This window comes from Lissotriton helveticus, chromosome 9, assembly GCF_964261635.1.
Source record: "Lissotriton helveticus chromosome 9, aLisHel1.1, whole genome shotgun sequence".
Classification (NCBI taxonomy): Eukaryota; Metazoa; Chordata; class Amphibia; order Caudata; family Salamandridae; genus Lissotriton; species Lissotriton helveticus.
In genome coordinates, this window is record NC_136070.1 from 138,816,538 (window position 1) to 138,834,008 (window position 17,471).

At 43.2% G+C, this 17,471-nt stretch overlaps 1 protein-coding gene across 2 annotated transcripts in view; it reads right to left on the bottom strand.

The window, feature by feature from the left end:
* Window positions 1-219: 219 nt before the first annotated feature.
* Window positions 220-17,471, bottom strand: part of LOC144781029 (cytosolic phospholipase A2 epsilon-like) — a 162,345-nt gene continuing 145,093 nt past the window's right edge. For both annotated transcript variants that reach the window (XM_078659646.1, XM_078659645.1), the window contains 4 exons: window positions 11,177-11,371; window positions 4,952-5,118; window positions 2,527-2,713; window positions 220-577 (listed from right to left, as the gene is read on the bottom strand). In XM_078659646.1, the coding sequence (XP_078515772.1) occupies window positions 369-577; window positions 2,527-2,713; window positions 4,952-5,118; window positions 11,177-11,371 (758 nt within the window). In that variant the 3' untranslated portion in view covers window positions 220-368. The remainder of the gene's footprint in view (window positions 578-2,526; window positions 2,714-4,951; window positions 5,119-11,176; window positions 11,372-17,471) is intronic.

Consider the following 17,471-nt stretch of genomic DNA (forward strand, 5'->3'; position numbering starts at 1 on the left):
GTTATTGCTGTCTACAGTTTTGCAACAATTTGTTAATGTAAACAGCAGCAGACGATCTGGCACATTTAACTGGTACAGCTCCCAAATTAAGGGGCAGATTTATCAGTCTTTCACGCAGTGCAATTCAGAAAGCCACCCTGGGCCTGAGTCTCTTAAGATTTCCCAAATTCAACAGAGGTGGGAGTTTTGCAAACAACAATCTCTAGAATGTACATTAATTTTCAGATTAGAAATGTTAAGATATCCATTGTAAATGTGCCACTTTGGATGTATCAGCTGTGACCTGCGGTCCCTGAATATCTCTGTTTTTCATAAGTTCATCCCCAACTTCAAAGATGTCCATGTCGGTTCCAGGAACAAATCTGAGGTCATGTCCTACAGCTTGTTTTCTTCTCCATGACTGTTCGGATGACTTGCATGAGCACATCTCTGTTGTTCATAACATTGTATTCAGCCAGGTCCAACAGCTGGTTAAAGGCACGCTCATCGTAAGTCATATTCAGTATGCCGTAAGGCGACCCCTTTTCACTCAGATGCACATCACCGTCTTCCATTTCTGTTGGTGTGCGCTCCACTCCTATGTCAGAAAAAAAAGAAAATGTTTTATTGCTTTTCACCTCTTTCTTGGTCTTGTATATGCAGAATATGCTTAGCTTCTCCTTTATTGAAACTAACCCTGTAAGGAGGACCCCCACTCTAGCCCCATGTTTCTGTGCACTCTCCTACATTAACCTACCCAAGTGCTAGGCTAATGAGTTTAGGCTAATGAATTGAAGCAGTGCCATCCCAAAGATCATTTTTAAGTCTGGCGTTAGCCAACACCTTATGATTTTACAAAATGTAAGCATAAAACATACGTAACAAAACTTTCAGCCACCTCTCTTCATCCATTGGTCTGTTGGTGTGTCACTCACATTTTACTTTTGCCCACTATAGCATACAGCAAGGGGCAATGCGTCAGCCTACTTGAGCCACTGGTTAACTTCACTATAAGTGACTGCTCTGTCACAAGGAGCACATTCACGCACAAGGTAGTTCCCTTCAGTGCCAGTGTTTTATATACTTAGTTAAAGGGCCTTTCAGCCACCTCTCCTCATCCTGTGGTCTATTCAAAATGTAAGCATAAAATATACTTAAAGGGCCTTTCAGCCACCTCTCTTCACCCATTGGTCTGTTGGTGTGTCACTCACATTTTGCTGTCGCCCAGTACAGCATACAGCATTGGGGCAATGAGTGAGACTACTTAAGCCACTGTTTAGCTTCACTATGAGAGACTACATTTTGCTCTGTCACAAATGGCACATTCACACACAAGGTAGTTCCCTATTGTGCTAGTGTATTTTTAACTTTATAATTACTTTATTGTTGTCTATCTGTTTAGAGCCTGATGTGATAGCAGAACACATTCAATATGAGCACAGGGCACATTTGCAGCTTTATCAGATCCAACCTTCTACTAATGCTGTTATAAATAACTTTTTAGTCTTTGTTTATCTGACTGCTTTTATTTGGAACACCCACAGCAACACCCATTTTAGACCCCTTTCATGTTAAGTGATGCATGTAAAGGGGCTTTATTTACAAGGCGGTGTGAAGCCACAAAAAGTGACTGAACACCACTTTATAAATATGGTGAAGGGCATAGCACCTCCATACCATTGCTAAAACAGACGTTCTGGTGGGGATCGCCCCTTGTAAATATCCCCCTTTTATTCCAGTTGGTTAGTGTTTAGAAGGAGGCTTAGTGGTATATTTACAAGGGGATAGCACCACAAGAACATCACTTTTAGTAATGTTGGTGGTGCTATGCCCTTCTTCATATTTACAAAGCATTCTGCAGCATGCATAGAAGTACCAAATCGCCATTATGTTTGTTTATGTGCAGGAAGGGACACCTTCCAACACATAAGGAATCATTTCCCGCAATGCAGGCTCCCTTGCACCATGGCACAAGGGTGCCTGCGTTGGCACTAGCAGCTAATGTTAGCACCAGTGCTAGGGAAAACACAGTGGTGTGCCGTATTGCTGTAAATTTGGCACATCCCTGTGTTTTGGACATGTCAGAGCAAGGCACTGCCAAATTGGGCATAACTCCGCGCTCTGACATTTCCTTGTGCATATGCCCCTAAGTCCTGAAGGAACATCACAAGCCTTCTTAAGATTAGGTGAATCGTCCTTTCGCTGAACCGTCCTCTCCCCAACTGATTGTCTACCACCTTCCTAGCTTTTCTGTCCATTCCTCAAAGGACATCACCCATCAGCCCTTGCCCAGCAATCAGTGCACGGACATTAGAGAACAGTTTGATATGTCGTCCACACAGTTTTTCTTTTCCTGATGGTCAGTAAATAATTACAAACATAAATACAATTGCAAAGACATATATTGAGATGGTTATGATATATGAGACATGAACGTACATCGACAATAGCATTCATAACCCCGGCGTAAGAGAAAGTAGAATATAGAAATGTTGGCTGTGATCCACCATAAACATGCTTTGGGGATTATATTGAAAGTTTACTTACCAGGGCTCTTGTACTTCTTGAAGGTGTCATTCACCAGGGGGAAGTGAACCACAATAGGAGCATCTGGAACTTCCGCGCAGTGATATACGTAGCACTCCTTTGGATCCGCTTTGTCTTCCTCCGGCACAGCAACTTTAGGGAAGCTGAGTCCCTGCTTTGTGCAGTAATCGCAAGTCTGCTGCACTGACTGGTTCAACAAAGACAGTATGGTATTAGAAATGAGTTCAACCTTGCAAGCTGCCAGCATCAGAGTATATGGTGAGCTCTTCAGCACATTTTCTCAAGCCTTCCATTGATGCACTAGTGAGTAAAATATACCAAAACCCTGATCCTGACCTATTTGTTTTCATCTTAAAGTGATTCATTGCATAAATGAATAACTTTGTCCCACTAGTTGACCCCACCCCCCCCAACGACCCTCCGCCCGCATAGCCTCCTTGTATTCCTTCAACCCCATCCTATGGTACCCTGCATGAACGGTTTAGCAAATTCTGCTGCTTGGCTATCGAATTGGTGGAAATGGACCAATATTCTAGATTTGTCAATGGGCAACAAAAAATGTAAGACATCAAACTCTCTGTAATCTGAAGAGTAAAAACATTTTCCTGTCTCTGAATTCATTCATTAGTAAAAAAATAAAGTAACTGATTACTTTTCTACTCCTTTAGTCTGATGTACACTATCTTTGACAAGTCATGCCAGATGAATGGCAGGACTTTTCAAAGTAGTGACTGACTCGGTAGTGAATGCTTCCCCCAACATACAGAGGATTGCTATCACCCTTCTCCAGTGGCGTCAGGAGGGCCCTGGTGCCACTGCACCTGCTGCACCAATGGAAGCGTTGCCCCTGCCCTTCCCTCAATCAGGCCCAAGCATATTGGGGCAGATTTACAAGCCCCTTGTGCCACGTTTACGCCGCTGTTGCGTCACGCAAGGCGGCGTAAACATGGCCCATCCCTACGAGGCATTTACAACGTGACGCATCTATGGAGATGCGTCACGGTGTAAGGCCCTGCGCCACATGAAACCTGCGTCAGGGTTCATGTAGGCGTTCCGTCGCAGGAACGCCCCTGAAAAGTGACTCCGTGAAATCTACAAGATTTCACTGAGTCACTTTCCCAACGCTGATGCGTCAAAACCCTGCGCCTGCATGAAGCAGGCGTAAGGCTTGACGCACCACGTAAAAGATAGGGCAAGTTGGAAAAGTGCTGGAGTTGCGTGCCGCACGCAACACAACTTCAGCACTGCGCCAACTTTACGCCCAAGATGCGACACGCATCTGTTCATTCCTGCGCCATGGTGCGCCGCATTGTAAATGCGGCGCATCATGGGTGGCGCAAGGATGAACTTGTGTGCCGTATCTTTCCTGGCGCATCTCTGCCGATTTGCAGAGATGCGTCAGGCAACGTAAATCTGCCTCGTAGTGTATTAACTCTCCCTGTGGAAAATGAAACCAGCAATAACAGGGACAAACAGGATGTGCAATTGCCAAAGTGATATGATCAATGTTAGCCATATAATTAAAATAGTGATACAGTGAAAACAGGTTGAGCTTAAACTTGAGCCCATAAGGTTACATCGTCCATAGTCCCATAAAAACCTAGTTAAAGGTATGCATGTGATACCTTCCACGTCCACATAGGCTGAAGTAGGCATTAAAAGCAGTCCTGGAAATCTACTTCCACCAGAAACACATTGCACAAAGCAAACATGTTATAGTTTATTTATGGAGATTTTAAATGTTTAAGTACTATGTAGTCCAAAAAAACTTTGCATTGAACTGAACTGAACGGAACGAAGCAAACATGGGCCAATTTTCCCAGGGGATTTACAGGCAGTTCTAAATAATAGCAGTTTAATATTACTTAGTGGTCTGGAAAAGAACATACTAGAATTATTCTCTGGTGCAGGGTGTCTTAAGCAGCTAGGTATAGGATCCCAGGCCCTGTCCATCAGCGGTTAAAGCAGCGACAGGGGATGTCATAGTGTTCTGTGTGGTCAATCCAGCCCGGATCCAGAGTACCAAAGACTGCTGATACGTCATACGGCCTCTGCAGATATATTTAGCCCCGATAACTTGTTGATTGAAAGTTTTCACTTATTTTGTGAGCCATCTCTGTCCCTGGCCAAGGAACTGGTTCGGTAAGCTGATTTTCAACTGCGGTGCCACCACCTCGCCAGTACTCTCTTTTGTTGATCTGCTATGGGTTTGCGGTGGCACCTCTTACTGTCGGACCAAGATATACAAAAGTTGTCTGTGAAAGTGGCTGCCCATTGGAACCCTCTCTTTTTCTACAGATGACGGCTGCAATTAGGAGTTCCACAGAAAAATAAAATGAATCTCTTATCTTCCCTCTCTTGTGCTAGTTCCAGTGCTTTGAGTAGACTGATTTTTGTATTGCTCATTACAATATCTCTAACTCACCTTGAATTTGTCTCCTAATCCATAGTCAAACGCAAGGATGATGTCCACCTTCCTCTCGTCTCTCAACAGAGGGGGGAAGCTGGCATTGATGTAGTAAGCACTGTCCACCAGACACAGCTTATCTGCTGATGGGGTCAATTGGTCCGGAAGTAAGTCCAGCTCTGTGTCTGGAAGGAAAATGTGAGGGAATTATTTTCAAGAGACTTTTATTTCTATCCTGTAAGGGGCCAGATACAAAGTGAGTTGCTCAGCATTCCATTCCTACTCACTCATTGTTATAAGCTATGTCATAGTTGGACAGTAGAAGACAATAATATGCTGGAAAAGTGGTCATTAACTCAATCCTCATCTTGAGTCTTTCTGTTTTTCTTTTGCGTCAGACCAGCTGTATGGTGGCATCCACTGTCTCACTATTCTTACTCCACCCTCTGTAGTTTGATACTGGCTTACACACTCTTGGCACACTAACAGCATGTACCAACCTTCTCCTCTCCACTTCTGAATTGATTCTCCCACTTATTCAATTAACTTCTTCACACACACATCCATTATAAATCCTTATTTTTTTTTAAATCCACTCCTGCCTTATGGTCAAGTGATTTCAAATGAAGGAGGCAGCAGAATGTGAAGCTTAATGTAGTGGTAGACAGATGATGGCCCAATGATCGTATAAGGCGCGGAAGTAAAGATGAATGGCCTTACGGCAATTCTTTGTCATTGTGTTTTTGCAGCATCTGCTTTCCACCTGGTTTTCTCTGCCCACACAGATTGCACCAGACGGAAAAGTTCCAACTGTGCCTACTGTGAAAGTGTGTCCTATGGACCGCCCTCTGTCCATTAATACCTACATTCACATTGCCAGTCAGATTTTTGTCACTCTTGTCTGGTCGTTGGGATTTGTGTTTTGATTTCTTAAAATGGTTGAAGATTTTCTTTTTCTTTTTTTTATCATACATATGTATTTCATTTTTTCTAAGTGTAACTCAATATAGAACAATACAGCAACATCTATTTTTTTAAATGCATCATGTTAACACCAATTCATAGAGGTGTCTTATGCACCACTCATTTACAGCTCTGCGACGGGTCCAGTGGCTTATTCGTGTTAATACAATTCAATTCTCTATCTGCCAAGGGTTTTGTATAATGCTCCTGTATTCCATTCCTTCACCCCATACTTTAGTATGTCTGTTTGGACAACCTCGAGCTCTATATATTAGAATTTCTAGTGTCATAGAATGGTTCATGCCCATCTAAAGTTGGTAATTTTTTTCTCCACACTTTGGTGATATCATGCTTGGCAACTATCAGGCCAAGGTGTAATAGTGGCAATTTATACCAGCTAAAATCTAGGTCAAAGGGTATATGGAGTAGCCTAATTGTACTGCCTGCCATTATGATTGGAGGCTAGGACCATGTGGTGGAAAGGAAGTCTCTGGGCGCCTTCATGAAGCTCGTGCCCTGAGGGGATTAAGGCCTACCAAACGTTCATAGTTTTGTATGATGTATAGGCTATGGATGCATTTGGGTTGGATGACTACAGCATGTGCTACCTCTTGCCATTCCACATCATCAAGGTCCGCAGCATCCTGTTTCCATAACCATTTAAGTGAGTCAAAGGTGTCCAAGACGTGGATGACTAGTGATTGATAAAGAGTGGTTATCTTCCTACGCCCCATATCTCCAATCAGGAGCTTGGCATCCGAGGGGGAGAATTCAGTTACATCTTATATATGTGTACGTGGGGCATGTCTTAATTACAGATATTTATAGAATCGGTGTTTCTGCATACTATAATTTTCATGGAAGCCAATGAACAAGCATATTTAGGCACCAGAGACAACATCTCACAATTTAGTGATTCCTGTATTATCCCAGCTTTGGAAGCCGCGGAGGGCGCTGACTTTACGCGGTATATTGCCTATCTTCAATAGACTTTATTTTATTAGTCTCTTATAACATCCCTAACTTTGTAGCCATTCCCCACGTAGCCTTTTGACTCTTTCTGTGCCATGTAGGAGTCACGTACCTATCCTTCGTCCATATACGAGGTGCAGGGGGTTTGTGTCCCCAATGGCCCATGTCTCCGCTGCATACGTGGACTCTGATTGCATGTCATGTCATGGAGCCACCCGTTATCACAACTAAGTGAGCTACACAATAATACACTTGAATGTCTGGAGCCCTGAGGCTTTTGTCGACTGAGATTTGCAACATTTTGCCATCACTGATCTAGGTGTGCCTCCATTCCTTTGAAGTTTCTAATCATGGGATTATTGTGAGTAAAAAAAAATCCTAGGATTCCTGAATGGATATTTCCGCAGTTGATGGAGTATGCATCACAGGCAGACCATCTTGACAATGACGGCCGTCCCCATCAGGAACAACAGGAGAGGAGACCAGAAGGAAAGGTCCCCCAGCAGTATGTTAATTTGGTCTGATAATACTCTCCCAAGCTCGTTTCCTCTCTGGTGATGTATACTAAGAGGTACCTTATGTTGTCCTGCGGGGTTTAGACGTATTTCATTGGATAATCTGCATAGAGAGATACCCTGTCAGTCACTCCACGCATCCAATCAAACCTCTTCTCAGAGCATCTATTCTGAGCCACTGGGTGGAGTATTCAATAGTGATAACAAAGAGTAGCGAGAAAAGTGGGCATCCCTGCTGGGTACCCCTCTGGAAAGGGCAGGTGTCTGAATTATATGGCCACCCATTCAGACCCTTGCTATTGGGTTAGTATTTAAAGGATGTGTGCCTTTCAGAAAACTGGACCACAATTTGTTCTTTTTTCAGAACTGGACAAATAGCCCACCGAATCGAAAACTGTTTTTCAAAGACCACCATAAGGAGTGCAAAGAGCCCCTGAAATTGGTCTGACGAGGCTAGGATGAACAGTCTCTGGACCCTGCGCCTGGTGCAGCATCGAGGCATGAACCCACATTAGTCTGGGTGTATTATGGATTAAATTACACCTGCCAGTCTCGCAGCAATTACTTTTGCAACAACCTTTGCCTCAACATTTTAATGATGTCACTGTGGGGGGGGGGTTTGGTGGGGCTGGTGCCCCATCTGTAAATGTGCTCCCCTCCATTGTGCCCCGCCACAGACAGCCAAAGCAGCCACTGGAGAGTGGACTGCTTAGCCTAGGAACAGCAATGTTGTTCCTATTTACATTTCAATGTTTACTTACTCTTGCATTGCATAGGAATATTTGCTTTTTGACGATGATGTGTTTCTGTAGTTTTTTCATGCAGCCTATTGCTCATGTACAGTATGCACTGAGAAAAGAGTCACCTCTGTGTATCAGTGTGAGCTCAGGTTCTAGGAGAGTGAATTTAAGGGGTCACAGTTGAGTCCTGAGAATACCGACTGACCCCAGTGTGGATTTCTCCCAGTCCCTGTCAGTAGCTAACAAACGGTTTTGGAATACATGTTCATCCAATCCTTGGCCTCTTTGCAGAGTGTACCAAGCAAAAGTGAGCTGTGGCAATAGTCATTATATGCGAAAGAGTGAAGTCTCCACCTCCATTTTGAGATGTCCACCAGCACAGCAGACATCTCTAGCACAATCAGGAACTGTTGTTGAGGTGGTCATCTTCAAACAGGACACAGTCTAGCAGACCATGTACACCATGCCACATGTGTGCTCGCTAGGGAAAGACTTGGTAAGAATAGCTTTGCAGGGACATAATAAAAAACTGTAATAAAATAAATATTTTATTACATAGTCTCCACTTTTTTAATTCCTCCAATATATATTGCAGTCAATGCAAACATTTCATCTCCAGTTCAGACAATTAAAATATTCTCCATTTACAGATCCCCTGCACTCTGACTTTAGGAACAATAAAAGTAGGATATAGTGGGTACACCAAACCTGTTATGTCTTAAGTTGTCCAAATAACGTAATTTGTCCGCCCGCCCGCCACCCCACATCATGAGCCATAGGACAGCAGTATGTCATAGCACTGACATATATCCTGAACCATGGAACCAGGGAGAACACGCATATACGCACACAATTATAGTCACAGGGTATAAACAGGTACCGTCTTCCGATGTGTCGTAATGTCTGCTCCCTTAATCAATGCTGTATCAACGTTGTCGCACTGAATGTTTCAAAATGGATGCCACTGTTTAATGCTATCACATATGTGTATAGAAACTAGTTGATATAAGTTGAAAACTCAATAAAAACATTTTTGTTTTTAAAAGTAGGATATAGCGAGAAGAGTTTGGCATTGGATGTGAAGTGCACACTATTGTATCAAGTTTACATGTTCTGTTTTCGAAGCCAGTATTCTCTGCATTTAATAAACCACCTGTTCTGCTTGCCAAGTCAACCAGAATCCTCCATCATTTGCCCCTTCATATCCTTCTTTACATAAAAACCTGACTAAAGTTTCCAGAAGGCTGTCAAACATTTCCTGAACTTCTCAAACTGGTGTAAGGAAACAAAATGCTTTATACCTTTGAGAAGTTCCAGAAATCCATTTATCTGTGGACAAACACACCCGACTATCCTATTAAAGATATAGATATTTTCTTCCCTACTAAGCTACATATTTATATAGCTGAACTTTAGCCACTGTTAAATGCTTGTTTAGGTTCCCAGACCCTTGTTGAAACTGCTCTTATGAAGCCATGCTCTTCTGATGTACTTGTGACTGCACATGAAACAGGTATGCACAAAGGGAACATTCATAATATGCAATAAAAGCTATGACATCTGTGTACTAGCATGTTTAGCATTATTATTTTGAAAGAAAGCTAATGGCAATAATTCAAGCCACTTACTATCATAATCATAACAGCATGGGAATTACTGATTAGTTTGATTTACTCGCTCTGACTCACATCACATCGAGTATCATAACTGGTAACTAACAAATACACGGCCAACTAACTGCTGAATGAAAAGGTGATTACATTCTTATACCTCTATCAGAAATGTTCTTCTCCGGTATGCCGTGCAACAGAAAATGGTATCTAATAAATTGAGGGACCAACGTGACGACTGCTCCTGTTAATAAAGATACCATGCCCAACCCTCAGTATCCAAAGAAGGGACAAATTGCCACCACAAAGCCAGATAATGTGCTGGGCCTAGCTGAAGAGCAACAGTAATTTATCACAAGGGTAAGTACTGGCTATGGGCAGCCATAAATCAAGCAGTATCTCATACTCTGTAATCTCGAATGTTTATTCTTAACACTGGTCATCAGGCTTAGCCTCCTGAAAATTATAGTGTTTTCTATTTGCCATAACACCACTTGCATTATATTATTATGGCACGCCATTCTAAATAATTTTGTGAATCTTTGTGTACGTAAATCCATGATCCCAGAGTCATCTAAAGGACATTTAGAAGGGACCAGTAGCTGTAGTATTCTGTTCATTTGGTTTAAATGATCCATTCAGGTATTTTCACTATCTTCAACAAATAAGGTAAGGGGGATACAATACAATAGTACAAAATAGAAGAACAAAACATCTGAAAATATTTGAAAACGAGGAAAGTAAAAGCTAATGGAGATGGAAGGATAAAGTTGATTTGATGGATGAAATTCCCTTTCTGACAGATTGGCAAATGTATAACAACTAGTGCAGAAGAGGGGTAGTCGAGGTGCTTTGAGGTTCAAAGGCAAGTCAAACAGAACAAATTCGAAAACGGTCTGTTGGAGTCAACTATGTAATGCAGTGAAAGTGCAATGCGTTCTTGAGGCAGTCAGTATCACAGTGCCAAAGGTGCTAGTGAAAATTCTAGATCCATTGACAACAGCATTACTAGCATGTACTGGTGATGGGAAACATTTCCAGAGAAGATAGAAAGACAGGGACATAGATATGATGATGCCTATAATACTAGCCCACTGGGGGAGGGAAAGGTGGGGTATGTGATAAAGATTATCCAACATTGGCATTACCATCACCTATGAGGGGAGAGAAAGGAAGCTGGGATCATAAGGACAAGAGGTGAGATGTAGAGGTTCTTAGGGCCACCACAAAAACGGAATCATCGAAGCAATAACATCAAAGGAGAAGCCATATGACCAGAGAAGGCCTTCAAGGAAATGAAACTAATTTTTTAGCATGAGTGATAAGGGTGCTACAGATAGGTCTCAAGATTTTGTCTGCTGGATTCTTATGGCACAAAATGCAGCACAGGCTCTGCCAAGACATCAGTCCAGATAAAAGCTCTTGTGAGTCTCAAAGTATTACCTTTCCATGCACTGAAAGCTTTGTTCTCATGGTAGGTTTCGTGTATCTGGAAGCCATTCAAGAAGTTGTGGTGTTCTCCGGCTAGCGGGCGGTTCGTTAATACGCCTTTAAGGGTATCCGCCAGTACCCCAGATGATGAGAGCACTTGGGTCCTAAGATTGGCACGTTTCTTTTTCAGTAGTTGATCTTCATCATCTACAGCATGGAAAAAATAAGAATGCATATGCATAGTTATATATTTCAACAGGTTGTTTGGAATGTGTGTTGCCTTCATGTTCTCCTAGTTTACATTCACTCTTTATGACTTAATAGAAAAAAGTTCAACTTTCCTAATGTCATTAGGGACTGCAGATCTCTAGTTTACACCAATACAGACTATGCTACTGACCTTGTAAGGTATTTAGACAAAATATCGGGAAAAAGAACATCATGTCAAAAATATCGGGGACAACAATATTGTGAAGTTAAGTTTCTATAGGTAAGCAACGTTTTACTATAGATAACTCCAATTTAGATATATCTTCAAGGTAACTAGAGGTGGAGTTGAGAATAATAAATCTATACTTACCTATTTTCACTTAACTTCTCAATAATTTGGTTCTTGATATTTTTGACAATATTCTGTCCACATGATATTTTGGTTACCAATATTCTGTAAGTGATCGCCCTGTAAGCATCTGTTCGTCGCATGCAGCTCTGTAGAGTCACATGCTCTGCATACTCCTGCCATTTAGTGTTAAGTTCAGACGGTTGCAACTTGTTCTTCAAAGAAGTCTTTAGAGTCACAAGGTGTCAGTGACTCCTTTAGTAGTGAACGCATACACCAATGTTATAGATTGTTTTCTGCACAGTGGTTAACAGTTGGTATGGCGTAGTGAGAAGGATAGTATAGTGGTCATGCAGGTTATGAAAATAATTGTGGAGTCGAAGATATCTGTAACAAAGACTGGCACAGATGTCGGCTATAGGTATGTTGCCAAAGAAGGCCATAGTGGCACCCTGTTTGCGGGTGCAGCGAGGTCTTGGGAGGACAGGTAGGGTCCTCTTGGCTTTAACATAGCAGGTTTAGATGCATTTGACAATCCACCTGGCTATCCCTGACTTTGAAATAGAATGACCTTTATGAGGCTGTGCAAAGGTAACAAAAAGTTGTTGTGCTTAATAGAAGGACTTGGTCCTATGTAATACATAAGAGCAAGCTTCACGTCAAGTGCATGAAGTTCTTTCTCTGCGACTGAGTCAGGTTGGGGAAAGAAGACCAGTAGTTTAATTGTGTGGTTATGGTGAAAAGGAGAGACCAAATTAGGTAGGAGTTTGGAATTCGTTCTATGGACAACCCTATCATTGTCCACCTATAAAAAAGGTTCTTGCACAGTAAGGGCCTATAGCTCACTAATAAACCTAAGGGACATTATGGCTTCTAGGAAGGTGACCTTCTAGAAGAAGAACTTTAAAGGGCAAGGGTGTAATGGTTAGAAGGGAGGACCTATGAGTTTGGTGAGGACAATGTTGAGGTTCCAAAATTGAGCAGGTGGCACCCTGGGTGGGATGACATGATTTAGGCTCTCCATAAAAGCTTTAAAGACAGGGATCTTGAAGAGTGAGAGATGTTCCCTGTTCTGAATATATGTAGTGAACTCAGCTAAGTGAAGTCCAATAAAGGTACAGCCTAGCTCTGACTTTTGCAAATGCAAGAGATAAATAATGATGTAATGTGAAATAGGTGTAAGAGGCTTTATGCGTTTCAAGGTACAGTAGTGGACAAACCTATTCCACTTAGCATAGCAGGTGCGCGTGGTGGCCCTATAGGCTTCCTTTAGCATGTCCATACACCCCTGAGGCTAGTTAAAGTGACCAAAATCTAGGACCTCAGGAGCCAGATCAATAGGTTTAGCTGCCTCAGGTCCAGGTGTCTGGCTATGCCTTTGTTCTCTGTGAGAAGGTCTGGTCTGTTGTGGAGCTTCTCATGCGGGGCAATGGACATCTCCAGAATCGTTGAGAACCATAGTTGTCTGTCCCACGTGGGAGCCACCAGGATGACAGTGATGGATGTTTGCCTCGGTTTCCTCACCATGTTTGGTAGAAGTGGGAGAAGAGGAAAAGCCTATGCAAAGATTCCCGACCAGTTCATTCACAGAGAATTGCCCATGGACTTGGGTGTGGCTGTTTAGGCATGCCTCAACAGTATAAGTGACATTTGGTTTTCTTTTCAAAACAATTTAACGTTTGCCCTAGGTAAGTCAGGATGGCACTCTCTCTAGTCCTGGTTAATTGTGACTTCCTTGGGAAATATATTTTTTTGATTTGCTACTAACTTTATCAGCATTTGACTAATCACCAATAAATATTGCAAAATCTTCACGCGACCTTCTCAGACTCTTCATTTCAAATCTTTTGCGGATCTGTCACGTTGGAATAACGTTACTTGTCATTTAAAAGTAGCTTTCTACATGCCTGGGGAATTTTTTCCCCAAACACACCTATACCAAAAGCTGCTGGCGGCATGGTATGGATTAAATCTTTCAGTAGATTTTAGATATTTGCTTTACAAAAGGATGTGCTATGGGCTTCTAATGGTTGGTCTTATGTACACTTTGACATCAAGGATTCAAAATGTTTGCGGCCATTCAATTCAAGAATTGATTTGGAGTTGGACAGCAAGCCAGATCGGCCGAGGCAGCTGGTTTTCCCATCATGTATTCAGTTCGATAGCGATGTGACAGGCTGAGGCCAACTGAAAATGTAGCTTTTGCTGACAATTTATGATGTAGGCAGTTAGACAAGTGAATCTGGGACATCAAAGAAGGGTAGAAGTGTCCTTTGTTCCCAATAAAATATCTATAATTGACAGAGAGGATTTTAGAACCAAAAATAGTTTCGAGATCCTTTCTCAAGCTGAACAAAACATAAAGAAATCAGAAAATGTAATAGTACATACAAACTCTTACCCGTCTCAAAGGTATTTGCATCTAAAGACCTTGGCCAGTGTTTGTACATGAATCAAGGCTGTGAACAGTAGAATCGGGGACATGTGGGCTGGTTGCAGAATGTGGCTGAATGCTACACCCTCCAATCAGAGCAGTCTGTGCATTGTAGGCTCAAGGGCCACCTGGCGCCCCGTGTCTCTGTGCAGAAGGCCCTCTGCTTATAACCAGACCTCAATGCATATGGCCAAAGACAGTATACATGGAGGCCAAATGCGGTGCATGTCTTAAGTAGGCCTGGGCGAAGCACTACGCTACGCTCGCGTAGTTTGTGAAGTTTGCGCAACTTCGCACTACGCGAGCTGCACGTAGCACAGTGCGAACACGCGTAGCGTAGCATAGTGCAGCGGTCATTTTTTGCTTGCTTGCGGTCCGCAACGTCAAGTTGGCAACCGCGAGCAAGCAAAATGACATCCTGGCGAGACTTTTTCCTCGTTCGTGATCAGCAACATCAAGTTGCCGATCGCAAGCGTGAAAAATAAACCTCCCTGCGAGATTTTCAACGCGTGGAGGTCTGTTTTCTCATTGCGAGTGGTAGCGTATGCTCGCGACCACTCGCGATGAGAAACCACCAGTCTGCATTGAGAAAGCTGCAGCTCGAGGAAAAATCTCGAGCGGCAGAAAACTACAGCTCGCACTGTGCAAGATGCCATTTTCAATGATTGCACAGTGCCGGATGCTTGTCAGCACTGTGCAATCATTGAAAACGGCATCTTGCACAGTGCGAACATACTACTACGCAGTTCGCGTAGTGCTATGCGTAGCTCGCGTAGTGCGAAGTGCACTTCGCGTAGCTTCGCGAAGCGCTACTTCGCAAACTACGCCCAGCCCTAGTCTTAAGGCCACACCGTGCAACAACTGTGCACAGCAGTTTTGGGGGCACGGGGATGGACAAAAGTTGTTGATAAAGGCTGTGTACAATTGAGTCTTTTGGTAAGGGCTGACTGCCAGTCATAACAGCTGTGAGTAAAGTATGCCCTGCTCAGCTGAGTACTATGGTACAAGGAGGTACTAGCAGTCCAAATACATGAATTGTTTTATGTTAGGCATTAATTCCTCCCTTTTCTCTAGGTCAGTGTGGGGGGTTTTCAAGTCCAATTTCACTCCAAATGTGAACTAAATATTCTCTTTGCTACTCAATACAGCAGTTTTGTAGGGCTGGAAGCAGTAACAACAAATTATGAAAATATAATTTGACCTAATGTAATGGTCTCAACAGGTTGAAATACTGAGCAATCTCTGTTAAGATTCCAAAAAAAGATTACAGGTAACTCACAGATATTGCAAGATCAAAGGGGATGATGGATGGAGTGTGGAACATTGCAAGCACTCACCCCCAGTCAACTGATCTGGGTTTAATCCATCATCATTCTTTAGCTCACTCCGTCACCCCAGTTCAGACATGGCCATATGTAAATCAGTCTGACCCTGTGCCTCATGGGAACAGTCCAGCCCGAACTGCCAAGACATGTCTTCCCTGGACCGGAAACAAGCATCCTGGGACCGGTTTCAGGTTCAGAAGGCCCTCTGCTTATAACCAGACCTCAATGCATATGGCCAAAGACAGAGTACCTGGAGGCCAAATGCGGTGCATGTCTTAAGTAGGCCTGGGCGAAGCACTACGCTACGCTTGCGTAGTTTGTGAAGTTTGCGCAACTTCGCACTACGCGAGCTGCACGTAGCACAGTGCGAACACGCGTAGCGTAGCATAGTGCAGCGGTCATTTTTTGCTTGCTTGCGGTCCTCAACGTCAAGTTGGCAACCGCGAGCAAGCAAAATGACATCCTGGCGAGACTTTTTCCTTGTTCGTGATCAGCAACATCAAGTTGCCGATCGCAAGCGTGAAAAATAAACCTCCCTGCGAGATTTTCAACGCGTGGAGGTCTGTTTTCTCATTGCGAGTGGTAGCGTATGCTCGCGACCGCTTGCGATGAGAAACCACCAGTCTGCGTTGAGAAAGCTGCAGCTCGAGGAAAAATCTCCTCGAGCGGCAGAAAACTACAGCTTGCACTGTGCAAGATGCCATTTTCAATGATTGCACAGTGCCGGATGCTTGTCAGCACTGTGCAATCATTGAAAACGGCATCTTGCACAGTGCGAACATGCTACTACGCAGTTCGCGTAGTGCTACGAGTAGCTCACGTAGTGAGAAGTGCACTTCGCGTAGCTTCGCGAAGCGCTACTTCGCAAACTACGCCCAGCCCTAGTCTTAAGGCCACACCGTGCAACAACTGTGCACAGCAGTTTTGGGGGCACGGGGATGGACAAAAGTTGTTGATAAATGCTGTGTACAATTGAGTCTTTTGGTAAGGGCTGACTGCCAGTCATAACAGCTGTGAGTAAAGTATGCCCTGCTCAGCTGCGTACTATGGTACAAGGAGGTACTAGCAGTCCAAATACATGAATTGTTTTATGTTAGGCATTAATTCCTCCCTTTTCTCTAGGTCAGTGTGGGGGGTTTTCAAGTCCAATTTCACTCCAAATGTGAACTAAATATTCTCTTTGCTACTCAATACAGCAGTTTTGTAGGGCTGGAAGCAGTAACAACAAATTATGAAAATATAATTTGACCTAATGTAATGGTCTCAACAGGTTGAAATACTGAGCAATTTCTGTTAAGATTCCAAAAAAAGATTACAGGTAACTCACAGATATTGCAAGATCAAAGGGGATGATGGATGGAGTGTGGAACATTGCAAGCACTCACCCCCAGTCAACTGATCTGGGTTTAATCCATCATCATTCTTTAGCTCACTCCGTCACCCCAGTTCAGACATGGCCATATGTAAATCAGTCTGACCCTGTGCCTCATGGGAACAGTCCAGCCCGAACTGCCAAGACATGTCTTCCCTGGACCGGAAACAAGCATCCTGGGACCGGTTTCTGGCTAACCAGCCGTCATCAGCCAGGCTAGCTTGAATCCAGTGGATGTTATGTTATGTTATGTTAAAATTCATTTATTAAGCGCACGTACGCCCATAGGCTTCATGGCGCTGTCGGAGAGAAACATAACACAATTAATACTCTAACAATAAGCCTGTTTAAAAAGCCAAGTCTTTAGAAGAGATGTCTAAAAGTAAGAAGATCAGGGCTCTGCCTAATAGGCAGGGGGAGAGAATTCCAAAGAATGGCTGCAAGGTGGTCAAAACAGTTGCCCCCCATACGTTTTTTCTTAAAGGAAGGGACAACCAAACCCAGATCAGTTGATTGGGGGTGACTGCTTGCAATGTTCAACACTTCGTCAATCATCCCCTTTGGTTTAACTCACAGATATGAACATTTAGTTCCTGGGTCCTTGGTTCCTTGGTTCC